The sequence below is a fragment of the Phocoena sinus genome, chromosome 6 (genome assembly GCF_008692025.1).
Source record: "Phocoena sinus isolate mPhoSin1 chromosome 6, mPhoSin1.pri, whole genome shotgun sequence".
Lineage (NCBI taxonomy): Eukaryota > Metazoa > Chordata > Mammalia > Artiodactyla > Phocoenidae > Phocoena > Phocoena sinus.
In genome coordinates, this window is record NC_045768.1 from 46,952,181 (window position 1) to 46,979,438 (window position 27,258).

At 37.6% G+C, this 27,258-nt stretch overlaps 1 protein-coding gene across 1 annotated transcript; it reads right to left on the reverse strand.

Annotated features, from left to right (window-relative positions):
• Positions 1-748: 748 nt before the first annotated feature.
• LOC116755071 (cytochrome P450 1A1-like) lies at positions 749-24,396 on the reverse strand. The gene is given in 11 exon segments (XM_032633921.1): positions 749-803; positions 10,089-10,298; positions 10,301-10,371; positions 13,165-13,251; positions 16,498-16,618; positions 16,712-16,801; positions 21,717-21,840; positions 23,363-23,760; positions 23,763-23,826; positions 23,828-23,892; positions 24,087-24,396. Coding segments are annotated over 11 exon segments (1,569 nt in total). The 3' UTR covers positions 749-774.
• Between the last annotated feature and the right edge of the window lie 2,862 nt (positions 24,397-27,258).

Consider the following 27,258-nt stretch of genomic DNA (forward strand, 5'->3'; position numbering starts at 1 on the left):
GAGCCATGGCCGCTGAGCCTGCACGTCTGGAGCCTGTGCTCCGCAACGGGAGAGGCCACAATAGTGAGAGGCCCGCATACCACACACACACACAAAAGAACATAATTATGCTACTTACAATTAACGTTTGTTTTTTAATTAATAAAGATGCCTTGAATAAAATAATGATTGTCAAATGAAGTTCTAAACTCTCCATTAGAAAGGAAATATTAATGTATCAAATTTATATTGTACAGGCAATAGAAGATAAGCGTCCTTCATCATCCTTTCACACAACTGATTTGCTTTATTTTTACAGTTTTGTATTTGTAATCCCCCATACTTTTTATTGTATCAGTACCTCTTAAAACTGGGCTCTAAGGAAGCAATCTCAGTTTCATCCTACACATCTCTGCTGACATTTCAACACCTCTCTTAAGTTCAGCTCTACTACCATTAAATTATTTTTTTCCATGACAGTAGTAGAGTGTAACTTGGCAGTTTTCTGAAGATTCCCAGCAACAAAGTCATCTGGAAGAGTCAAGTTCAAATGTCTATACATACCTTATTTGATAAGCAAAGAAAAATAAGACCTACTTAAACTTGCTTAAATCAAATGGAAATAGGGGAAGCTTATTGGCTTGAGTAATTGAAAAGGACAAATGATAATGGTTTCAGATATGGCTTGTTCCAGAAATTCAAATAATAGCTCTAGTACTTACTATGTCTCCACCTCTAGATTCTATTTTCCTTCATGTTGAGTTGTTTCCCAGGTTCCTCATGGCAAGATGTTTTTCATTTTGAGTATCTCCTTCTAGCAGCTCCTGAAAAAGTCCCAAGATTAACTCTGTACACCTCAATAACTTTTTCTCAGTCCTAACAATAATGTTTGAAACTAAAGTGAAAAATAATATACATGTATAATATGGACAAAACAACAAAATTCTTAGACCTAAGTATAGCAAGAATAGTTTAAGACATAAAAATTAAAATTTGAAATGCAAATGCAGGACATAAAACAACCAGAATAAGAACTGTCATAGAAATGTTGCTTTTCTAAAATTAATACATAAATTTTGCACAACTCAAATTATAATCTCAATGAGCTTTTCTGTGGAACTATATAAAATAATTCTGGAATGTGTAATGCAAAAATAAATCTCTAAAAGTAGCCAAGAAATTTATGAATACTGAATAAGAACAAGTAAGGCAAAGTGAGAGAATTTCAGATACTAAGATAACTATAAAGTCACTGTAATAAAAAACGTGTAATATTGGTACATAAATATATTAGTCAGATATGGTCGAGCATCCACAGAAAGATAAGTATATATGTGGTTTTTATCTAATTTAGTGAGAAAGAGTGTCTAATTTAATAAATGCTGCTGATATGATTGATAATCCAGAATTGGATGCCTACCTTTTTTTTTTTTTTTTTAAAGAAAAATATTGGAAGGAATGGTAGGAGGCTATTTGTATAAATTTGGGGTGGAGAAGGCTTTCCTAAGTATGATAGGAATCTCAAAAACCATAAAGAAAGAACTAGATATATTTGGCTATTTTAAAATCACTTATGTTTTCATGGCAAAAGTTACCATAAACAAAATGAAGAGGAAATTGAAAGCTAGGTCTGTAAATTAAATGGAAAAGGTTCTATTTTTCTTAGAAACTAGTTACTGAAGGATCGTTGCATATAAAATCCATGTGGAATTCATAAGATCACCTACTGTACATACAACAGAAAGAAATCTCAAACTTTCTCAAATTATTGACAGAATTTCACAGTCAAAACTTAAGTTTTATTGCCCAGAAATACCTTTCTAATCAAGGGAGACTTCTAGAAAATATGAAAAATTACTCCAAGTCTTTATTTTAAAATAGGTAAATAATAGGCAGAATGGTATTAATTGGATAATAGAGTGAAACAGCAAAACAAACACAAGGGCAATGGAAAACAATATGATCTCAAAATGTTCTCTTCTGGATTTTCTTTTCTTGTCAGAGAGACAAAATTTGGAAGGGTCAACAGACTTACACTTCTGACCAAAAAGGAATTCTAGGAATGTGAGTTGATAGAACATCCTGTTTTTTCAGTACCGACTCTTTCAGCGAAAAGTAGAATTTGAAAAATATAAAAGGCATATGCTACAAAATAAACAGATATAACCACTTCTAGATTACCCTGAAATTATAAACTAAACATAGACATTATAATAACTGAGATACATTTTAAAGGCAGAAATTGTTTTGATTAATGGGGGAAATCCTATAAAATCTCTTCCCAAAGAAATTGGAAAAAGACAGTCTTGGCAAAAACTGCTTTCTCAGGAGGCCCTGGTAACTGTGAGCTAAGATCATTTGTGTTTGGGGGAGGGGGGTGGTGGCAGGGGGTTGATCATTCACTTTTGAAAGACTTCAGTGGATGAATGCACTCAATCTGCCCTAGATTCATTTCATTAAGAGAGAATGAACTAGCTAACATTGCCAAAATCAAGTTCACGTAAGGTAACAGGCCAGGGATTTATCTGACCATCTGTCTCTTTAATAAGGGTATGTTTGCCATCATTGTGGCTAAAACAAAAATACGGAAAATAAGACAAAAAGTATCAACTGTTGAAAAGGAGGTGGAACAACCAGAGAACTTTTTCAGCTTGCTGGTGGAGTATAAATTGGTACAACCATGCTGAAATATTAGTTCGAATTTCTCAATTAAAAAAACAAATGCTTTATGACTCAGCAATTCCAGTCCTACATTTATACGCACCAACGAAAAAGTTTACATATATTCACCAAAAACTGTGCACAGGAATGTTCATAGCAGCACTCTTCATAACGACCCAAAATAGAAATTACCCAAGTGGCTTCTATCAATAAAATACATTCATAAATTGTGGTACAGTCACCTAATGGAACAATCGATAGCAATGAACAATGAGAATGAATGAAATACAACTACACACAACTTGATTAATCTTTCAAATAGAACATGGATGAATCTTGCAAGCACAATGTGGTACAAAAGAAGTCAAGCACAAAAGGGCACATTTTGTTTCATTCCCTTAATGTACAATTCAAAAACAGACAATCCGAACTATGGCATTGGAAGTCAGGATAAGGGTTATCCTTGAGGCACAGAGATTGGAGACTAAGATGGAATGAAAGGCTGGGGGGCTGTGGAATGCTGGTGGTGGTCAGTTTGTAAAAATTCACCAAGCTTTAAGCTTACATTTTGTGCACTTTTCTGTATGGATACCTTAATAAAAATTTCCTCATCAAACTTGCATTTGTTGTATAGAGCAAGAAGCAGTGGGGAGGAGAAGTGAGTAACTTAACTTTCTTTAAATGGGGGAAATTGTTTAAAAATCGTAACTAAAAAGCAAATAGCAGCTTTCCATATATAGAGTAATTGGGTTCGAATCTATCTTGCCCAAAAATCTGGGGAAAACACCACCTTTGATTCTTTTTTTAAAAAATTTCATTTATTTATTTATTTATTTTTGGCTGTGTTGGGTCTTCGTTCCTGTGCGAGGGCTTTTTCTAGTTGCAACTGGTGAGCGCGGGCCACTCTTCACCGTGGTGCGCGGGCCTTTCACTATCGCAGCCTCTCCCATTGCGGAGCACAGGCTTCAGACGCGCAGGCTCAGCAATTGTGGCTCACGGGCTTAGTTGCTCCGCGGCATGTGGGATCCTCCCAGACCAGGGCTCGAACCCGTGTCCCCTGCATTGGCAGGCAGACTCTCAACCACTGCGCCACCAGGGAAGCCCCCTACCACCTTTGATTCTTATTTCAAAACCCGAAGCTATTATTGCTCCTGCTCCAAAGAACAGTTTTCATATACTTGGCTTCATTTCCCAATTTTCTGAAACATGTAGAGTAAGGATATTGTTAACCAAAGAGATATCATCCTGTAAATCACTTCACTGCCCACAGCAGTTTTAACTTTGGAGAGCCTTTTCACACAGTACTATTCCCTGGCCCACAGAGGCCCAATGAAGTGCATTGTCAATAAACACCTGAATGGGAGTGATTCCTCTGAATACATGTTGAAGGCCTTTATGTCCCAGACACTAAGCTAAGCAAGCACTGCTAAGATGGTAGGTGAAGTTCTGCCCTCCAGCTGTGTTAAACTCTCATCCCAAGGTGCTGAATTTCTAAACCGCTCTGTTCTCACCTACTGTGAGATGGTAAAACCTGTTGGCAATTCTAAATAGATAGATGAAAATCAAAATGCCAAGCAGAATAGTGAGAGGCATGGTGAAACCCAGTGAGGACCACTGAGTATGGAATGCTAGGAAATAGTATAAAATAGGCCAAGCTGGCACAAAGGAATCAAAGAATGAAGACTCCTTAGAAGAGTGACCAGCTGGGCAAAGAGGTAAGTTGGCAAAACCATACGAAGCTCCTTGATCAACAAAGGGCATTCACCCTGTCAAGGACTCTTCACAAAAAGAGAAAGTTGCAAAGAAATTTTCAAACACACCCCCCCATTGAATGCATGAAGAGGGAACGAGACAGCTTGAATTTTTATGACTAGTCTTAGAACAATTAAGATATGTATATTTAACTATATCATTGTGTATATATATATATATATATACACACTTATATGCTATCTATGCACATACACACGCACACACACACACTTATCATTCACCTCTATCTTAAAGAGCTTCTGAAGTTAGAGATCATATTTTAGTCATCTTTTATTATGCCTGGCATCTAAAGAGCCTGGCTTAAAGTAGGCACATAAAAACACACACATTAAAAACTAAATAAAGTTATTTTATCTAGTTATGTAGGTGTGTAGAGCTTCTTAATTGATCAATGAATGATCCAGACTTTTGAGGTTTTATACTAACAGTGTGTGTCTCTTCTTTATTCTCAGATGCCAGCTTTTGTTTTAATTTAATTAATGCAAAACTTCTATAACCTGGTGTTTTAATTCACAGTTCATGCATCTAGTCTGAAGATTCATCCCCCTCTCTAGACCAAACCCATGAATTTTGTGATAGGTACTTGCTACCCTGAAACCTTTCTTTACCCCTATGTGAATTCACAGAAGTAGAGGAAATTTATCATATCAAATAAATGCAATACTATATTTAGAGCATAAGCTGAAATAGAAAAAAAATCATATTTTTGTTGGCATTCTATTTGCATGTCACATCTTACACTTTCCATGTGTATTATACACAAAATAATTAAGTTACATGCAATATTTCACACTAGCTTTTTAAAATATATCACCTCTCCATGCCAATAAATAAACTTCCACAATAATTCAGTAGCTAGAAATATTAACTGTTTGCATGCATGTTTCACACATTATTTAGTTTTAAATTTTAGCTTGGAATCAGAAATGAACAGGTCCAGTAGGCAGAAAATCAGTAAAGACAGTTGAACTTAATTCCACCATCAATTAACTAAATTGTAAGGGACATCTCGTAGACTTCTTCATCCCACAACAGCAGAATGCACATTCTTCTCAAGCTTATATGGAATATTCACAAAGATAGACCACATTCTGGGTCATATTAGAGGAAAATTTAGAACACTGAATGCATATATTAGAAAAGAAAAAAGGATCTAAAATCAATAAACTAAGTTTCCACCTTAGAAAACTAGAAAAATAGGAGCAAAGTAAATCCAAAGTAAGCCAAAGAAAAGAAATATAAATTAGAGGAGAAATTAATGGAATTGAATACAAGAAATTACTAGAGAGAAAATAAATGACACCAAAAGCTGGTTCTTTGAAAAGATCAATAAAATTGATAAACCTCTAGCTAAGCTAACTAAAAAGAGAAAGAGAAAGAGAGAGAGAGAGAAAGAAAGCACAAAATACAAAGCCTATGGGAATCTGGGGGCAGGGTAGGTAGAGGATCATGGAACTGCTCTTGTCCACAGGGAGCAAAGAGAGCAGGGAACTGGTGCAGGATGAGGTGCTAGGAACAATCTAGTCCTAGGCTTAAGCAGTAGGGCATAGGACATAATTTTGTGTGTATGTTTATGTCATTCCTTCCAATATTCCCAAACCTCAAGTAAGCTTTCTTCAGAATTACTCCTAACTCTCAGTTAAGCCATTGAAAAATAAGTAAACTCCAACACCCAGCCTTGGGTGTAAACATTACAGGGAGAAAGCAGTGACCCCTTCTCTCCATCAGAGTGTGCAGGAGAAGTGACAGATGCCATCAGACAACAAATGTGTCTGGTGAAGTTAATGAATGGTCAGCTGCCTATCTGTATGCCTGTGTGTTGGCAAGATGATGTTGGAGCGGGAGAAACATTGACTTTTCTGGAGCACATTTGAGATGTTACTTTTGGATAGTTTCCTAAGTGCTAGGACACACTTTGACAGTGGTCCTGTGGGGATGGGGAGAGGCTAATGATATCCAGCTGGGATCTGATGTCATAAAAATGTGAGTTAAAAAAAAGAACTAAGGGTGTATTTGATGAGATCTGGACCTTATAGCTTAAACAGGTGTGAGAGCACTGAACAGATTTTGAGACTGAGGCAACAGGTAGAAATTAAAATAGGAGCAGAGATGCCAGAAATACTACCCATACTAGAAAATCTCGGATACTTCCTTTTGCTACTCCGTTAGATTCATTCATTTAATCATTAATTCATTCCCGCATTCACTGAACAACTAGTTATCGATTGTCTGCTATGTGCCTGAAACAGTGCTGGACACTGGAGGTACAATGGAAGCCAAGCAGACTTGGCCCTGCATTTGTGGAGCTTGCAGGGAGTTGGGGAGATCAGCATTAAGGTAATGAATGAAGGCAGGTATTGAGGCAGGGATGGAGGATTGATCAGGAGTGCATCAAATGACTATAGCCCAGTGCATTACCCTTAGAAATAAATGTCAACATAAAGTCTGAAAAAGATAAAACTATATTTAGTAAATGCATTTTAAGACATCAGAAAGACAGTAATTATGATCCATTCAAATGAGCATTTTGGAACTTGGTCATCACACTTAGCTGGAAAATTCATTCATGCAACATGCTTCCATCCACAGGGGTAGAGATAAAGGCAACAGTATTGCCTGTATGTGTGTAGTTTATGGTGGATGGGGCTTGATAGTGATGTTGAATTAAGGTAAACTATTCTCTGTAAATAACTTGAAGGATAGAAAAGACCTATAAACTTTTATAATTTTTATTTGTTTTGGCTCTCCTACTGCTAAAAATGTGTGTCATAGAGAATCAGTTGCCTGCATCCTGCTTTTTATTCTTATCTGAAGGGGAAGCCAACGGTGCATTCCTCATAGGGCATTTGTTTTTTATAGCCTGTTTAGCTGTAAAACACCTCCCTTTAGCTATTTCTGATTTAAGGTGTACATAGTATGGTGCCTTTTTTGTTGTTTAAAGTATGAATCTTGGATTTTGTGGGGACGTCCTGTGTGAATCTGAAACATCAAATCATGTGTCCACACACTTGGAAGCTTGGAAGGATCTGTAGATTTTACAGCCTAATTAATAATTATTTTAGAGAGTAAAATCCCCAAAGACCCCTTCTACCTCTCAAAAATGGTTCTGATTTCTTACCCTGTCATGTGGGTTGATTATCACATCTGAGTTATAGGTTTAACTGGGAAGGAATTAGAGAATTTCAATGTGGGAATATATAAATGTCTTTATAAATATTGGTGCAAGTTTTTGTCTCTGAAAAACACTTGGGACCAGACACATTCTGTGCTCACTTGCATCATGCAGTGGATAGTTTCTAGTCTGACCTTCATCTTCATGGTGTTACCAAAAGCCCCAGGGGGCTGTAGCTACAAGGGGGGCACAGTGTGGTAAGCATCCATATGTACCTTTGTATAGCAGGATATCTAATATCTATTACTCTATCTTTTTACTTCATGTATAATGGCTTTAAGGACTTCACTCGTCTTGGATCACCACTGATGCATATATCCATGTATTATCAATTGCTCCATCGTCATAATGAATTCTGTGTGTAATCTCCAGTTGATTATTTAGAGTGTTTATGTTATAAGTTATTTCAATATAAAATGTTGGTACACTCTGTTGCATCTAATTATATTTCATAAAATAAATTATTTCCAGATAAGTAAATACATATAATTAAAAATAGCTCATCGTTACATATTAAATGAAAAAGAAAAGTTATTTCTATTTTGCTTTTCAATGTTCTTTTCCCTGTCTTATTCTTATCCATGTTTCTAAAATTACATAAACTGCAAACTTATGAATTATACAAAAAGCCCAACAGTACACTAATTATGCCTTAGGAGCAGAGTTAAAGTGAAAATTAGCATTTTACAATACAGTGTGTTAAAATAAATGTATAGAATCTTATTTGTTTACTGTTTAAAAAAAAAACAAGAGTTTTAGAAAAACACAATTCCTTAAAGAAAATACCAGATAAACAGATAACAAGATTCCTATAGTGTTCCTGTCCTCCCCATTATTAGCACATATACAGAAGATTTGATAGTTTTTTACAGAAAAAAATGTAAGGATAGTTTCAGTTTGACACACTGTCACGTGGATAATACAAATAATTTCAAAAGCTTTTACAAAAAAGGACAGGCAACCTAATTTGTTTATTCCCAAGGATTATGCTGAATTTATTTGTACTTGGAAAGAAAGACAAAGTCCTGACTTTAATCCTCAATGTCTGTCAGTTGTTTAACTTCTCGGCTTCCATTGCAACATCCTGGTCAAGATGGTCATCATCCAGATGGTCTTAGGTCATTATCCCTAAGTGCTCTCTCCATTTGAATTAGACTTCTGACATGCTCTCAACTCCCGCCTGGATTTCAAGCCCTTTATAATGCAACTGCCCTTAAAGCTTCAATCTGAAATTCTTAGTTTTTCACTGTCCATTTAATGTCCCTTATATGCCTTAGCTCATTAACAAGTTCAATTAAAGAAGCACATACTTAGTGCTGCGTACTATACTGAAAAAACGTTTTAATTGCTGTCTTTTTTTTTCTCATAACATGTTATTATGGGCTGAATTGTATCTTCCCCCCACACACACCGCAAACTCATATGTTGAAATCCCAAACCCCAGTACCTCAGAATGTAACTGTATTGGGAGATAAGGTCTTTAAAGAGGTATTGGGTTGGTCAAAAAGTTCGTTTGGGTTTTCCAGTAACATCTTATGGAAAAACCCAAACGAACTTTTTGGCCAACCCAATAGTTAAGCTAAAATGAGGCTGTTAGGATGAGGCTTTAATCGAATATAACTGTTGTCCTTACAACAAAAAGGAGAGACACAGGGATGAGTGGCCATTGAGAAAAGGCCATGTGAGGATAGCCCATCTACAAACCCAGGAAAGTGCCTTCAGGAGGAACCAACACTGCTGACACCTTGATCTTACACTTCCAGCCTCCAGAACTGTGAGAAAACAAATTTCTGTTGTTAAAGCCACTCAGGCTGTGGTATTTTGTTATGGCAGCCCTTGCAAACTAATACACACGTATAACTAGTAGGTATCAAAAGGGATTAGTAACACTGTAAAAACACCAATTTGCTCTGAAGTTAAATTCACAATCCAGAAAACATAAGAGCAGATATAAAAATAGATTTTGAAGAAACCCACCCCCCCTTCAAGTTCCATTCCCTGCCTCTCTAAATCTAGCTCAGTCCACCTATTATCACCATGAATGTTCTCTGCTGTTCTGGGTCACTCTAGCTCCCTTCTTAGGACCTCTTGAATACCTAGCTCCTAGTCCAGTGGAAAAAAATGTATTTAAAATCAGAACCTTGTTCTTATTCTGAACCCAATATTTAAAACAAATATCAGTACACCTGTCTATTGTAGCTGGCATTAAGGGAAGGAAGATAGAACTCCTTTGCCTGCTCACTCCATCCAGCAGTCCTCGTTCCCTTCTTCCATATTCACAGTGACACAGTGACACCTGGGACACCATCACATGAGACATGGGTTTAAAACCCCATACACTCAAAAATCAACTCCTACATTAGGATGGCATACAATGAACTGAACAGCACAGCATAGGGGTATGAATTTTAAATTTCTTGTTAAATGAATTTGAAGCCCATAATTTTTCTGAATTAAACAAGAAACCCTCCACCCAGTCTGAGAATCTATGAACAGGAACTACCTGTGGAGTGGGTCTCTACTTGAAGTTGGTATGGTGTTGGCTTCATGGATAACCCATACATGGGTGTCAGGTCAAGCTCAGCTTCTGGGCACTTCTCCAGCTTGAGCTGCTGTAGAACTGTGGTGATGAAAATGAATATCTCATTTCGTGCAACATCTTCTCTGAGACACTTCTGGATTCCCATTCCAAAAGTCAACACCTTCTCAACAAAGTTCTATTCAGTTCCATGTTTTCATTTAGAAATCTCTCAGGTCTAAATAAATTGGGATTATCCCAAATAGTTCTGTATAAAATAGACAAAAATAAAAAATTTTAAAGGAATCATTTTATCACTTTTACCTTTGTTGCCAACTTTTCCATAATAATTTTGTTTTGCATAAAGTGTTCTGTTCAAGTTCAGAACATCCTTTATAAATTATATATATGTATATAGTTATGGAGCTATGTAATTATGTAATTATTACAGATATATATGTCTTTCTTTCCTTTAATATGTTGACAGGTTTAGTTATCATAAAAATTTAATACAGGGCTTCCCTGGTGGTGCAGTAGTTGAGAGTCCGCCTGCTGATGCAGGGGACGCGGGTTCGTGCCCTGGTCCAGGAAGATCCCACATGCTGTGGAGCGGCTGGGCCCGTGAGCCATGGCCGCTGAGCCTGCGTGTCCAGAGTCTGTGCTCCGCAATGGGAGAGGCAAAAAAAAAAAAAAATTTAATACAATTATTTTTCACTAAAATGACTTCTGGTTCATTAAGTAGTGAATAAAATACATGAAATGTATTTAAATTTTTTATCTTAAATGAATAATTCCACAAAATTCTCATTAGAATAATCTAAAATTGTGGCATAAATAAGGTAATAAATATTCAATCTCCTTTGCTTTAAGCAAAATAAGCAGGAATGATGAGACTGAGACACACCTCTCACTCTGGTGCTCTCTCACTATGTTTAGGAAATAGCCTTCATACATCATCACAGGAGGAGCCAGGTCTCCTGAAAGCAGCCCTGATTGAGGGGGTTGCCCACAGTTCCCAAATTGTTGTGCATTTGGTTCTCTCTTCTCCCTCCACCTTTTTTTTTGTTACAGGCACCACATCTGGCTCGTCTATGACAACTAATGTTTGTGAGTTGCCTACATCTTAAGCCATACATCAGGGACTCACTTGACTTCATAAAGAACTGGGTCTCTTTGCCTATAGATGTCACCCTCTGTCTAGGAGAAAAATTTGTTTTCTCTCTGCACCAGAGGTCATGGACCTGGGGACTTACAAGTCATACTCAGTCCTCCAAGAAACTTCGTTTTGCTCTCATAATCTTTTAAAAATAGTTAATTGCTGCTGACATTTAAAAATCAGAAGATTCCACATGAAAATCTACATTTTCATGTTCTATTTTTTAAAACTAAAGAGCTGATAACAGTGGGACAATGCCCTGCTCGCCAACAGTTTATTGGGTTGAATTAGATGCAGCAGATGACCTCTTGCCACTGCCTCAACAAAGTACAATTCTTTCATTTTTGGTATTTTCCACTGCTCAGTGGGTGCTTGAGTTTGTGACCTTTTAGATTCAACATGAATAATTTTCCCATAATATCAAGTCTTGAATTACATACTCATTTACTTAAACAAGTGCCTCCATACAAATAGTATTTCTTTACTAGCACCTGTGTTAACTGAATTTGTTTGATCATTACTCAATATTCAATATAATCACAAGTTCTTAGGATACTATAACACTTGGGATACTTGGGGTTGTACCAACTGAAAATAAATGCCATTCAATTTACACTGACTGTATTTCTTCTTATAATGGGTTTAAAAATGCTTAGGTTTATCCAATATGATCACTGGGTGGAGAATGGATGTATCAATCTCTCTGACAATAAGTGTTTCCAGTGGGACGGTCTGTGCAGTGTATTCTAACCATTTTGCTAGTTACAGAGATTGTGAAGGTGCTGTTAGGTACACAGGATAATCACTCCCTCCCTAAGAGCCTGGAGCCTAAGCCATCGGTCAGGATGAGATGTTGGGTGAAGACGGAGAAGCTGTACAGAGTACTGTACATACAACCGGCTGAGTGTATAAGAATGCCATCTTGGGAATTCCCTGGCGGCAGTTTTTAGGACTTGGTGCTTTCACTGCCAAGGCTCAGGTTTGATCCCTGGTTGGGAACTAAGATCCTGCAAGCCGTGTGGTGGCCAAAGGTGGGGGGGGGGAAAGGAAAGATTGCAATCTTTACCAGTTTACTGGTGACATCAAGCCCTCACCACATGGAGCATATAATTTCCATTAAATAAGATTTACATATTAAACAGGATTTACACTGGATGTGAGTCCTGCTTCTCTTACCTGCTGAACATGTGATCGTAAGTAATTTGTTCAATCTGGCTGAAAGTTTCTTCATCAGTAAAATTGGGGTCATGCTAGCACCACTATATAGGATTACTGTTGAGGTCAGAGGAGATATATCTGAGCTTTTGTGCCCAGCACACAGTGGGAGTCTATAAAGATTAACTGTACTCACCATTATTCCCACCAGTGCCATCACCACTCATCACCCTCACTTTTCACTGCCCGAGGTACCTTAGGCTCAGACTGCCCTTCCGTAGTTGATATGGGCAAGCCTCTAGTTGCATTTTATTCACAAATATTTACTGAGTGCCTACTATGTGCCAGGCACTGATCTAGGTACTGGGTTGAGGAAAAAGCAAACAAACAAAAGGGAGAGAAAAAACAAATCCCTGCTTGGTGGCTTACACTCCAGTGGGGGGTTTCAGGCTGCTTTTCAAATATCAGCTGGTCATACACATGCAGAGGGTGAGCCCACGAAGTCCTTCGCTTACACCTCCCCCAGTGAGCCCACTTTTGAAATTCGATTACCCTGAAATGAATCTGTATTAAGATTTCATCCTTCCTATTATCTGTGAGGAAAGAAAACTGAATTTCTTTCCAACTTCTTTCAAGAGAAACAGAGGGAATGAAGTTTGGTTAAGAAGAATGTAAATTTTTCCCGGATTAATAAATAGCAAACAAACAACCAAGCAAATTTTATCTCAGGAAATAATTTTGGTGGCTTCCTCATCATGATTTACTTGATACATATTAATAAAGGTGCATGTTTTCCTGGGAATGAAATAACCATTCAGAGTAGTATCTGATGTAGTACTGTAGGAAAGAGAAAGGCAGCATTACAACGCATCCTATAAATTCAAATAACCCATCCCTAAGCTGCCTCCCGTGATGCATGGACTATTTTTTGTTAGTGTTATTTTTTACTGCAATAATGATGTGACATCTTTATAAATCTCCCTTTGTTCATTAATTGATATATCTTCTACCTATTGTCAAATCACTAATTTATTCTTTTTCTTGTATTTGTTAAGCATATTGAGCACCTAATATATTGAAGGCATTGCTATGAGCTAAAATCTCTAGAAAATTATCTCAATATTTCTATGACAGAGTTGGTCATAAGTAGACACATTCAAATACAACCAGAAACTATTAAGGACATCATAAAGCATTTTCTTTGTACCCCATGTGTTTTTGGCTTCTATTAGTAGGTTAGAAAAACAAAACATAACATCATTTAGTACTTGATGGGAGGAACTAGGAATTGGAATGGAATTGGAACTAGGAAATCTGAACTCTAGATATTGGTCTCAGTGAGATGTTGGGCAAATCTCGTATCTACTCTATGGTTTCATTTCCTAGCTGTGAAATGATATTGGTTGTATTGGATGGTCTCTAAGCTGCTTCTAGAACAAGTATTCTATTTTTCTAGTCCCATACTCAGACTTCATTATGTATACTGTACATCTTTCCCTTTTATACCTCTGTAATTATGCACAGTTTTAGATTAAGTCATGTTATATTTCCATATGGCACTCCCTAACTTCTGAGATGGCCCTCACACTCACTTCTCCCCAGAGAAGCAGTGACATTTCAATGTGATGAGTTTAAGAGCAGTCACTGGACACATTTGTCTTAGCCACTTCTGGGTTCTCTTTTCTGATTAGCCAACCTATAGAGAAGGTAATACATCTCATCTATAGTTATTAATGGGCTGAGCTGAAGAGCAGGTTTCGTACAGAGGAGACTGCTGTTGTCCAACTTTGCCAGAGTCTGAGTGGAGAAGTATGTCTAATTCAGGTAAAAAGTATGAGTAAGCCTCCTTGGTCTAGCTGTAAGCCAAACTGTGCAAACTAGCTCTGATCATTAAAAAAGTTAATATTTGAAACTCTCTCAGACCTACTTTCATCTTGCAGCTGGTACTGAACTTTGGCAAATAATATGGGTATTATTCATTGGGTGCCCTCAAAACCCAACAAAGGAGAAGGTCAAAAAAGGGATGGAGCCATTTGTTGGAAGGATTACTGGCTTCTAGGTATAGCCACTTGCCTTTCTCAGTACATTCCTGTCCACACTCCTTCTGTGGATTCAGCTGCTCAAATTCTACTCTGCATAAAAACCAAATGCCCCCACCCTAGGGAAACCTAGCACGTAAAATTTGATTTCATTAATATTAAACTATGAGTGACTATATATTCCAAAGAAGGACTCAATATATAAATGTATTCATTGTAGGGTCTCTCTTTCTAAATATATACTTCTGAAACTTCATATATAAAAATGCCTTTCCACGTAACTTTTAAAGAGCATACATGCAATAAATATTTATTAGGGTACTGTTTGGTTTTTCGTGTATGTGTGTACATACGTTATATATAAGAGCAAAACTTTTGCCCCCTTTACCTAAGATTCTTCCATTTATCTTTTTAAAATTCATTTCATTTTAACCATTTTCTGCTCTTTAATCCCTTGTCCTTTTAAATGGAAAATGGTAAACATCCAAGTGGAGAACGGATTAATCCCAAACAACGTATCAATATATAAGATGCCTTTTATGTTTGTGCTAAAATTCTTGGTTTATATCACACTACTCTCATTGGCCGATGCCTCTGATCTTTATAGTTGATATATTAGTTTATTTCTTCACTTCTAATAATATAATGAATACCTATTTCCTAAAATATATTTCTCCCTATTAGTGAGGCTCTCAGATGTGTTTTCAGGATCCCAAAGATTATGATCACTTCCATTTCATCCCAAATAATGCCTGTAAACTTGGCAGGTCTCTCTGTTCCTGATTTGTTAGTAAAGCTTGTAGGTCGTACTCTTTTTTTTTTTTTTTTTTTTTGCGGTACGCGGGCCTCTCACTGTTGTGGCCTCTCCCGTTGCAGAGCACAGGCTCCGGACGCGCAGGCTCAGCGGCCATGGCTCACGGGTCCAGCCGCTCCGCGGCATGTGGGATCTTCCCGGACCGGGGCACGAACCCGCGTCCCCTGCATCGGCAGGCGGACTCTCAACCACTGCGCTACCAGGGAAGCCCGGTCGTACTCTTTTATGAAGCACCCAAAGTCACCCTACGGAAGCCTTTGGGACAGAAGAGCTGCATATTTAAATGTAGGATGTGTTATAAACTTAAGTTAAAGATGAAGTCTACTTCAACCAGAAAGGGGATCTGAAGAAAAGGGATCACAGTGAATAGACAGCATCATGTGTGAATATGGAGAGCAAATGAGAGAGGCAAAATACAGGGGACTGAGTGGCTCACTGTCTGGGCTTGACTCTGCTCAGCTAGGGGTCTGGCCCTTGGAGATACCTGGGCTGAGGCACTGCATTTTGCTCTGCCGATTACCACATGGCGTGAGAGACATTCCCCCTCCTTCGCTATATAAAGATGGGAAGAGAAAAAGCACGGAGAATTTAATTTTTTATTTTAGTTGTGTGGAATGGAAATAGTTCAAACCACCAGAACTTTGGTTGTTCACATACATATTTAATAAAGCCTATCTACTTAGTCTATACTTGCATGCATTTGGGATCTGGAGAATCTGGCATAAGGTTCAGTAAACTTTCAAATATCTATAAATGTAGACTCTGTTTAATCTGTTTGTGGCAACTACCTTCCTCGGTCTACTGTTCAGTAAAATTCATAGCTACTGAAAATGAAGCCACATCACATTAGCAGGCGGCTAACGCTACTCGTAAGGGGAAGTTAAGTGAGTTTGTACAACGCTTAATAGTCAAACATATATTATGGTTGGATTATCAATTGTTCCAAATTTCTATATCCTTCTCTCCCCTTAATTTTTAAATATAAGATGAAAGTTAATGGCATCATAGTTTAGTTATAAAAGATATTCACAAAATTTGCCTTGCTCTATGTTAAAATTTCATTAAAGGTTTCAAAAGAAAATAAAATGATTTAAAATAATATTAAAATAACATTAACACACTATAGATTTTAAAGCACTTAAAGTATTCAGTCTAATGCCTGAGATTCCTCACTCCTCCCCACACCACCTTTGGGAGAGTTGTTGTCCCAAAGGAGCAGCATATCCTTACCAATGAAGAATAGTAAAAGGAAGAAAGGAGGCATGTCTGAATATTTCCTTTATGAAAGCTTCTGTGGAGGGTAAAATTTTCCTGTCTTCAAACCTGGTTGATTTCATCCCAATGTTTCCATGTGGGTAAAAAAAAAAGGTTTTTTAAAAAATTTAATTTAAAAATGAAAATATATTCTTATAAGAATTATACTTTTCATCTGAAAGCATGTTACCAATTTCTCCTTGAATTTTGGCTTGAATTTCTGGATAGTATATCAAATAAAGAAAGCTCCAATATAGACATGTTGATATTGTTTCAAACTCTGAAAGAAAAAAGAGAGAAAAAGTGTCTTGGAAAAAAGTATTAGCAAAATTGGATCCTCAAGTTACTTTGTATTTGAATACTAAGAATCCAGGGAAAGTAATCTGACTACCAATTAATAATACAATTATTATACATTAACGTTTATTTCAAAATATAGGCTTAACCTTTTACCCATTAGAACAGCCACTACCAATAAGCAGTAAACAGCAAGTGTTGATGAGAATGTGGAAAAATTGGAACTCTAATGCATTGCTGGTAGAAATGTAAAATGGTGCAGTCACTATGGAAAACAATATAAAGGGTCCTCACAATATTTAAAAAAGAATTACCAAGTGATCCATTAATTCAAAAGAGCTGAAAGCATGGATTTAAAAAGATATATGTACCACCATGTTCATGGTAGCATTATTCACAATAGCCAAGAGGCGGAAACAACCCACATGTACATCGATGAATGAATGGATAAACAAAATGTGGTATATGCATGCAATGGAATATTATGCAGCCTTAAAAAGAAAGAGATCCTGTCACTTGCTACAATATGGATGAACCTCAAGGACATTATGCTATATGAAACAAACCAGTCACAAAAGGAAAAATACTGTCTGATTTCATTCATATAAGGTATCTAAAGTAGTCAAAATCGTAAAAACATAAATTAGAAAGGTAGCTGCTTAGGGCTGGGAGTACAGAGGTGGGAAAATTGGGGTTTAATGGGCATAGAGTTATAATTTTGCAAGATGAAAAAGTTCTAAAGATCTGTTACACAACAATGTGAATATACACAACACTATTGAATTGTACATGTAAAAATGTTTAATGTAGTAAATTTAATGTTACGTGTTTGCAACCACAAGAAAAAATAAAATAAAAGTTTTAAATATATAGGTATTATCTATAAGGCAAATGAAAACACTGGAAATATTTCACTACAAAATAAACCATTGTTACAATAATAATGGCTATGATTTATGTATAATAATAATTAATATCATAAATCATACATAGCTATTGAATGCTTTCTCTGTTCTATGCTCATTTTATTGAAGAGAAAACTGTGCTACAAGGACATTATGAACCTTGCTCAAGGTGACAACTCAGAAGAGACAGAGTCAGGACTTAAACTTGGACTTATCTGGCTTCAAGGCCATAAGTTTGTATAAGTGCATAATGGAAGGTTGAGTACATTCAATTTTTTTAAATACTGATTTTTAGTGTATTTGCTTTGTTTTAAAATTCATCCTTTAAACAAGGTATCTTCACTTTTGATATTATCTATACATTGGTAAGATGTTTTTCATTATTGAAAATAAAAGCCAGAAACTCTATGTAAAACTTCATCTTTTTCTCAAGGATGACTTTATACTACACCAAAGAATGTGATCAGGGCTTCCCTGGTGGCGCAGTGGTTGAGAGTCCTCCTGCCGATGCAGGGGACGCGGGTTCATTTGCACCCAAATGTAGCTACAGAGCAAAGTAAAATCCTTCCCAATCATCTCAAGACTTGGTTTTACATTTTTTGAATAGGGCAATCTCTAACAGTGAGCCAGTAGATTCAATAGTTCTCATGCCACAAAATTTCTAACATGACTTCACAGTGCAAGGAATTATCCTAAAAGTGAGTTGTCCAAATGCAGTTGCCAACAATGGTGTTTGTAGTAATGTGCAGTATGGTGTGAGAATATGGACTTCTATTCAGAATATATTGACTCTATTCACTATCAAAAGACAAACGAAACAAGTCATGAATGCTGCACGAAAGGCACTGATTTTGCACATTGTAGAGCCATGGACATTATATCCAAGACCTAGGTCTATCTGGATAAATAATAGGATTCATATTTGGATCATCATAAAATTTTCTGTTTATATCAAGGTTTAAGCAACCTATTATTTATCTTGGCAGATTATCTAACAATCGAGCTTATAATAAATTATTTTGGGAGAGACTGACTATAGCCAAAGGAGAAACTAAATTATCCCTATGATCAATTTGAAGAGTCAAATATGGAATATAAATGTTAATAATACAGCAGATCGGATGAAACAGTGTGCTCAAAAATTTTATCCACTAAAATATGTGGTTTAGGGCTTCCCTGGTGGCGCAGTGGTTGAGAGTCTGCCTGCCGATGCAGGGGACACGGATTCATGCCCCGGTCCGGGAAGATCCCACATGCCGTGGAGCGGCTGGGCCCGTGAGCCATGGCCGCTGAGCCTGCGCGTCCGGAGCCTGTGCTCCGCAACGGGAGAGGCCACAACAGTGAGAGGCCCGCGTACCGCAAAAAAATAAAAATAAAAATAAAATAAAATATGTGGTTTAGCACTCACTATTTTCTTCTACTAAAGTATTCTATCATGTACCACTAGAATGGTAGCAGACACATGTAGAAGTTTTTAAATTAATTTTCTTTATTACTCTTATTTGAATTCAAAATGAAATTATTTCAGCCAGGTTTGTTGCATTAATAAATGCTTAAATAAATAATGTGTTACACTGAATATTACTTATTTTTCACACATTTTATCTAAACTATGTTTAACTGGATTGTGCACATCTGGTGGCACTCTTCTATATTCTAATCATTTTAGTTATTTGCCATAATTTTGTATTTGTTGATTACTTCAGGATCTCGGTGTACTGTATATTTCTGAAATAAATTTATGAGATATCTCATGGAATTCCAATGAAAATAAAGCCCACTTGTGTTAATCACACCCATACACACCCAGTCTTTAGTACTCAGTGGTGTTCAGGCTTTAAAAAAATGTCCTCACAAATTCTAACGACAGTATTTAGCATCAGATAGCTGGCAGAAGAAATGCTAAGTACAGCATGATCAAATTTGTATGATAAATAACCCCTGCATCCATCAGATTTAAATCATGATCAAAATAATAAATATATATAAATGTGTGGGGAGGGGGAGCAGAGGTATTTGCATGAGGAAAAATAATATAAACCCAAACAAATGCCTCTGTTTGCAAAGAAAATTCAGGAACACAAATACATAGATACTAGAAAAAAGTGAACCCAATTGCCAATAACTATTGCATAAAGAAGAAATGAAAAAACAAGTCTGAAGAATATTCCATGTAAAATGAAACTACTAAAACATCTTTAGAATTTTGTTGTTTTGTTGTTACACTAAGGGAATTTTCTTTCTGCAGTCTGATATCTTACAGGAACTATAAGAAATTTGATAGTGTCAACACAAATAAAAAACAATCTATAATAGGTATAGAAGAGAGTTTTATTCGAACTAAACTGAGGACTATAGCCCAGGAGACACAGATTCAAGAAGCACTTGAATTGTGTTTCCCCAGAATACAAAATGGGGAAGGTTTGTATAGGCAAAAACTGCAAAGTTACATAGGTTGTCTGTCAAGAATTATGGTTGGAGCTGGCAAGAAGTAAGTGTGGCTGTTCAACAAGGGTTGGCTGGGGTCTGAAATGGTTGCTTAGTTACAAGGGGAAACCTTCTAACCATAATATTGCAGCTTGCAGCTACTAGCAGATATTGTTTTAAAAATGGCTGGTGTTGTCCTTGAGTTTGATACAGCACAGAAAATTCAAGTTCTCAGTGATGCAGGGATGTGTCTGAAATCACATCCACAATGGCCATCCAGCTCCATTATGGTTACCTGAACCACAGTTTTATATTTTGTCAGAACAAAGAACAAACATCAAACATGACATGGGTACATTCCTTCAAGGTTTCAAAAAAGACAGGTTAGTATATTTACAGTGAGTCAGCATGACCTTGGTGTCTGAGAAGGAAACTTCATCTTCAAAGGAGTACTAGCATTGGTGTCATAGGAAGGGGGGATGACATATATATTATATCTATCTTCAAAGTAGACATTCCGAACAATCTGATAAATGCATTCTTCTTCTTTTTTTTTTTAATGGTTAAGCAGATGTACAGGCCATACTAGTTAGCATAAAGCTCAAGCCAAATCACGTATCCACCATGATGACTTCCCCATACCTCAATATATGAAAATTTCTTCCATCAATAGGTAAAAATGATTTAGAAAAAAACTATGAAATGTAAGAATGATAGTAGTGTGGTGGCAGTATAAATTGTCTTTCTGAAAAGGATTCTGGTAATCTGTATGAAAAACTCAAGAATCCTTTTATTAGGTGACCCAGAAATTCTGCTTCTTAACATAAGACCATAATGAAAAAGGAGGGAAAACTGATGCACAAAGATAGTCATCTTAGCATTGCCAATATCTGCATTACTGAGACAGCAGACTAGTAAAATGTAGGGGGTACTGGCCATGGAGTACTATGCAACCATTAGAAGAAGCAAATTAGAAATACACCTGACAACCATGATTGAACCTTAAAAATATAGGGCTTCATGAAAAAAGTTAGAAATAAGTTGAGATGTAAATAACAATGGTAATTTACATATATTAAAATTCATGATAATATTAGAATACACGCTAATACATGAAAATATAAAGCCCATTTTATAAGAATACATGAAACAAAAAAACAGCACTTAAACAGATTAAGAGTAAATGTCAATGGGTTGGGAAAGGTACTGGGAGTGGGATGTAGGGATGAAAGTAGTAAATGGCCGATATCAAAAGAGGGAAAGACTCTAAAATGTAAACAGTAGAAAACAGAAAATTGCAATTAATCTTGCTTCACCTTAAATATATATATATATATTTTTTGCGGTACGCAGGCCTCTCACTGCTGTGGCCTCTCCCGTTGCAGAGCACAGGCTCCGGACACGCAGGCTCAGCGGCCATGGCTCACAGGCCCAGCCGCTCCGCAGCATGTGGGATCTTCCCAGACCGGGGTACGAACCCATGTCCCCTGCATCGGCAGGCGGACTCTCAACCACTGCGCCACCAGGGAAGCCCCACCTTAAATATTGATAAATACTTTCACATACCAGCTCCAAAGAGGTCATTCACAGTGCTTATGATTTCATCATCATTTAAGGTGGCTGTTTTGGTAGCGGCATATTTGTTGTGGCATGTATTAATCAGAGCATCAGTGATATCTTGGATATAGTCCTGAGGATATAAACCTTAACATGATTAGTCATCCCTAACTACATTTTACAGCATATATGACTCTCATGCAAGAAAAACCTTGAAATGAACTTGAAATGAACCCAATTAGCTTAGGAATATAAAGAATATAGGTAGATCATTTTAAACCTTGCAACAAGTTTTGCTTCTTAATGCTTAATCTTAAGGCAATGTTCAATCTTAAAAGAATGTAGAGGGCTTCCCTGGTGGCACAGTGGTTGAGAGGCCGCCTGCTGATGCAGGGGACACGGGTTCGTGCCCTGGTCTGGGAAGATCCCACATGCTGCAGAGCGGCTGGGCCCGTGAGCCATGGCCGCTGAGCCTGCGCATCTGGAGCCTGTGCTCCGCAATGGGAGAGGCCACAACAGTGAGAGGCCGAGAGGCCGGCGTACCGCAAAAAAAAAAAAAGAATGTAGAATAGAAAATCAAGGTACCAAACTCAAATTTTTTCTTAAAAGTTTTTTTTCAATCAATAAAGAATATACCTATGTCTGGAAGCACACTTAGAAAAGTCAGAGGTTAACTTATTACAGAGAAATTGCTAAGCAATAAATACAATAGGAGGTTTTCAAACCTACTGTAAGGATTTTACTATAATCACCATGAAGAGGAAGTGGGGCTAGAGTAGGTTAGGGAGTAGGAAGCAAAATTTATGAATTTCACAAACTCTTTTACTTACTGTATCTGATCTAGAATTCCCTGCTGGTACCCTGAGACACATTGTTTTCTGCCTCTTCCTTCTAATCAGAGGGGACTTAAATCCTCACATCTCTTCATTTGCTCAATTACTCACATTTTCATGTTTTTTTTTTTTCCCGATGCTCTCCTCTCAGCAAATTGGTCCCCAAGAACTAGGATTCTTTCTAGTACATACATATTTCAAGAGAGAAATTTACTCTTTTGTGGACCATCAAATTGGGCCAAAAACATCTCAATGGCCTCATAAGAAGGTTTGCGTCTGTCACATGGATAACATTTCTACATGTGTTATGACCTCAAAGTTCATTTCTTCATAGGAAAGAAACTCAAGTAGGATATGAGGGTAAATTGGAAGGTTCCTATAGAATATTCTTTATAATTATTCAAAACACTTTCTGAAAAAAAATATGCTAATAATTTTAAGACCTGATAGTTTCAGATGAAAAATTAGAGAAACAAAATTATTGGGTCATTTCTTCAGGAGGCTCACCTACATCTTAGTCATCATTTATCAGTCAATTACAGATTCATAATTCAAGTAGCAGCACATTAGGGAAATTTCTGAGGTCTCAAAAAATTCAAAGCTCTTCTTATGGTCCCTACATGAGAACTAAGTAATACTGCCCTATAATTGCTCTGATTGGACCTCACATTTACCAATAGTTTGGGTAAGGTTCATTATGGAAAAATTACAGTGAAAGAACCAAGGAAGTACATAAAGTTGTCTGAGTTCTTAATGCATCTCACCCTTTTTTTTTTCACTTCTCACCAAATCCCCAGTCCTGGCATGAATTTAAACCCTTACCTTATCATATGTTGTAAGATGATCTTGCACATGTAGAGCAATAAACTGATTCAGGGCCTGATAAAACTCCTGGGGAGAATTTATAATTTGCAGTGGAAGGTAGCCGAAACACAGTATGAAATCGGCAGGATTAGCAGCCTTGGAGGCCTTGAGTAAGTCACCATTCTCTTTAACTGTTCTAAGAAACTCCTCATCACTGTGGTCACATCTCTTGCCCAAACAAAGGGCACAGACAACGTTGGCCACTGCACACGTAATAGCACCTCTGGGGTCAAAGCTGCCATTCTTGGAAGTCAACTCTGCAGAGACTTTTACCAGCTCAGAAACTTCCTCAATGACATGTTTCTCAAGTAAGCAAAAGCAAGTGGAGGATTTTGCTTCTGCTTTAGAAAATGTTGTAAAGCATTGGAAGCAGTTTTCTTATGAAGCTTCCAACTCTCTCCGTAATTGACCGGAAACGTTAAGACTCTTTCCTTCTGCCAGGAAAGAAAATGTATGCATGTTAGGTCGGCCTGAAAAATGCTCTCCATCTTTTTTTTTTTTGAGGTACGTGGGCCTCTCACTGCTGTGGCCTTTCCCGTTGCGGAGCACAGGCTCCGGACGCACAGGCTCAGCGGCCATGGCTCATGGGCCCAGCTGCTCCGCGGCATGTGGGATCTTCCCAGACTGGGGCACGAACCCATGTCCCCTGCATCGGCAGGCGGACTCTCAACCATGGCGCCACCTGGGAAGCCCTCTCCAACTTTGAGTAGTACTTGTTTCACCATTTCCATCCCATTCACCACCAGGACAGGCACCATGCCAAGTCTGATGAGAAAGACATTTCCGTATTTCTTCCTCGTCTCCATGAATGTAAGGTAAGGATGGTCTCCAAGCTGAAGAAGATTTCCTATGATGGGGAAGGACCACGGGCCAGGAGGAGACACCCGCTTTCTCCCTTTGCTCCTTAGGGCTCTTACAAAAACAAAAACCATCCCCCAAATTATGAGAGAATTGGTCACCTCTCCAGGAGTGATTGCCATGCCGAATATCATTTTCAGGAATAAAACACCTAAAATAGAAATACGTAACCCTTATTTTTGCCATTCTAAGCATAGACTAAGAGTAATCTTTCTCCATGTAAACTTTTAAAATAAAAGTACAGACCCTTTGTGTTTAGTTAAAAGCTGTTATTAAACAATGCACCAAGAGGGTAAAATTAAATTCTTGTAAAATGCACTGTACCTTTATCTCAATTCTGTTACTTTCATGATTCTAACCACCAGACCAAATCCTTTCATGTCAGTTGTTGACACCCTATGGCATCAGAAGAAGAGGACAACTCAATGTAGAAAGCAGCCTGGCAGGTAGGAAAGGGATTGAGGCTATGGAAGCTGAGTTCATACTCATTAGCTGCGGGATCTTCAATCTGTCACTTAATCTAAGTGTATGCCAGTTGTCTCATCGAAGTGTCCTACCTAACAGAATTAGTCATACATTCTTTCAGCAAATATTTACTGAACACCCCAGTGTCAGGCACTAAAAATACAAAACAGGGGCTTCCCTGGTGGCACAGGGGTTGAGAGTCCGCCTGCCGATGCAAGGGACGCAGGTTCGTGCCCCGGCCTGGGAAGATCGCACATGACATGGAGCAGCTGGGCCTGTGAGCCATGGCCACTGAGCCTGTGCGTTCGGAGCCTGTGCTCCGCAACGGGAGAGGCCACAACAGTGAGAGGCCCGCGTACCGAACAACAACAACAACAAAAAATACAAAACAAAATTTCATAGACTAATCAGGAAACTAGATAAACAAAACTAAGATTACAAAGTGAAAAGTGTATAGAGAACTGTGAATAGAGTGGTCTGTCATTGTTTGAGGATGAAATGAAATCATTATTAAAAAGTACTTGGTGAATTACAAGCCATTTAGTGGATATCTAGTTGGCTGACTGCCTAGTCTGTTCTTGAACTTCTCGGCCTGCTTGTAAAAGTGACTTTCTGTTTTGAAACCTGCCCACATAGTCATGGATGATTGATCCAAGGATAAGCCCTTGACCCAAGATGAACCTTCCTTATGAATATGGAATTAGGGCTGTGAAAGTTCATCTTCTCATTGGGCAGCTAGATCTATAAGATATAAATCTGAAAATATGATTTGGGGACCTTTCACCTACCAGGAGGACCTAAGAAACTGTGAAAGCACATCTGAAAAATAAATAAAGTAGAAAGGAAAAGAAACAGAGAGAGAGAGACCTCATGACCTTGCATTCACTGTTTCTAGTACCTTCCTGAGATCTTGTCCTTGGATTGAATTCTTTCCTGCTTAAACTAGCTAGAATTGGTTTCTGTTACTTGAAACCAAGGGAGTCCTACCCACCCCTCCTTCCCCTACCCCTGCAAAATAAAGTTTAATACACATGAAGAATATTTTTTGTTAGCTATTGCATTTTTTAGTAACTATAGAAAGAATACAAAACTTTCTCTCCCTTGAAAGAAAACAACTCAATTTCACACTTCTCAAATTACTTCCTGAGACAAGTTAACATTGGTGGGCAGTATACTCATTTGCCAGTGTAAATATCCAGTTCTTTTTGAGTTTTTGAGTAGGCCAACACTTGATTTCATATATATATATATATATATATATATATATATATATATATATATATATACATACACACACACACATTCATATTGGGAAGCATTCTTGCAAGCAGCAATGAATTTGTTTTCCAGTTCAGAAGAAAATGATAGGGTGGTAAAAAGCACTACGCTTACGTTCTACTTTTAAAATGCACCAAGGATCAAAGAAATGTGTATCTTATGGCCCTCACTCTGAATACGTAAGAAAACCCTTGTCTTCTATTTTAGTTGATTGTTTTACCTTTCCAAGTTCACAGATAAAATGTGGCTAATTACACCAACTTGGTTGGCACTGTTTTCTAAGGAATTAACTTTGGAGTTAAAAGTGAAAGATCAACTTGTTTTTATAGGGGGAAAATTGTGCATTTAAACTAAAAAGAAAAACTGAGTCCCTAATCAATGCAACAGCTACAATTTACAAAACTTCCCTTTTCTCTCAGTTCAGGAAGAAAACAGTGAGAATGTCATTGCACTGAGGCTTTGCAGCATACTGATTTTGCGAAACCTCTCTCGCTTCTATGACCATTTATTGCTCTCTTACCAGATGCCAGATCCAGAACCAAGCACTAAATCCACACTTTCAAAGCTCATACCTCTATGAGGTAATGTATCATCCTGTTATGGGGAGGCTTTGCGAGATAAAGTCATTTTCCTCATTTATTTCCCATGGTTTTTGAGCTTAATAATGAATCACCAATTACTTCTAGCACTTGCCTTTTCACAAAATTCCATTTCTCTTGGGCATTCACCAAACTTCCAATTTGACAAATGCACATTGACAATTATCAGAGGCGTTTCCAAAGCAGACAACTAAATAGATGAGAAGTGAGTGGGTGTGGCTAGAAGTAGGTGCGGTTTGACTCCCACAAAGATGACTGGGTTTCCCCCGCCTACCTCTTTCCCTATTTAGATGTGGGAACTCTATTATAGTGTCTTTTGGCCTCAGTTTTCTCATCTGTAAAATGGTCCCTCCAGACTAGTAGACTTTGAAGGCCAGCTCCAGCCTTCAGTAACCAAAGTTAGAAGGAAAAAGTGGGCAGAAGCCTGAGTGTGATGTCCAGGGTTAATTGCCTGGCTATATTGTGTTGCCAGAGTTTCCAGAGCAGTTAGCAGTTCCACAAATGTAAGTAACTGTGTGATCACCCTGGATTCTTTTTCAACTTGGGCCCTTCTAGTCTGTAATTAAATTCTCTTTGGCAGTTTACCAGACCCAGGCGCATTGCCAACTTTCCCAGCAACTTTCTTGGAAAGCTCTGAAGGCAAATTCTGTTCCT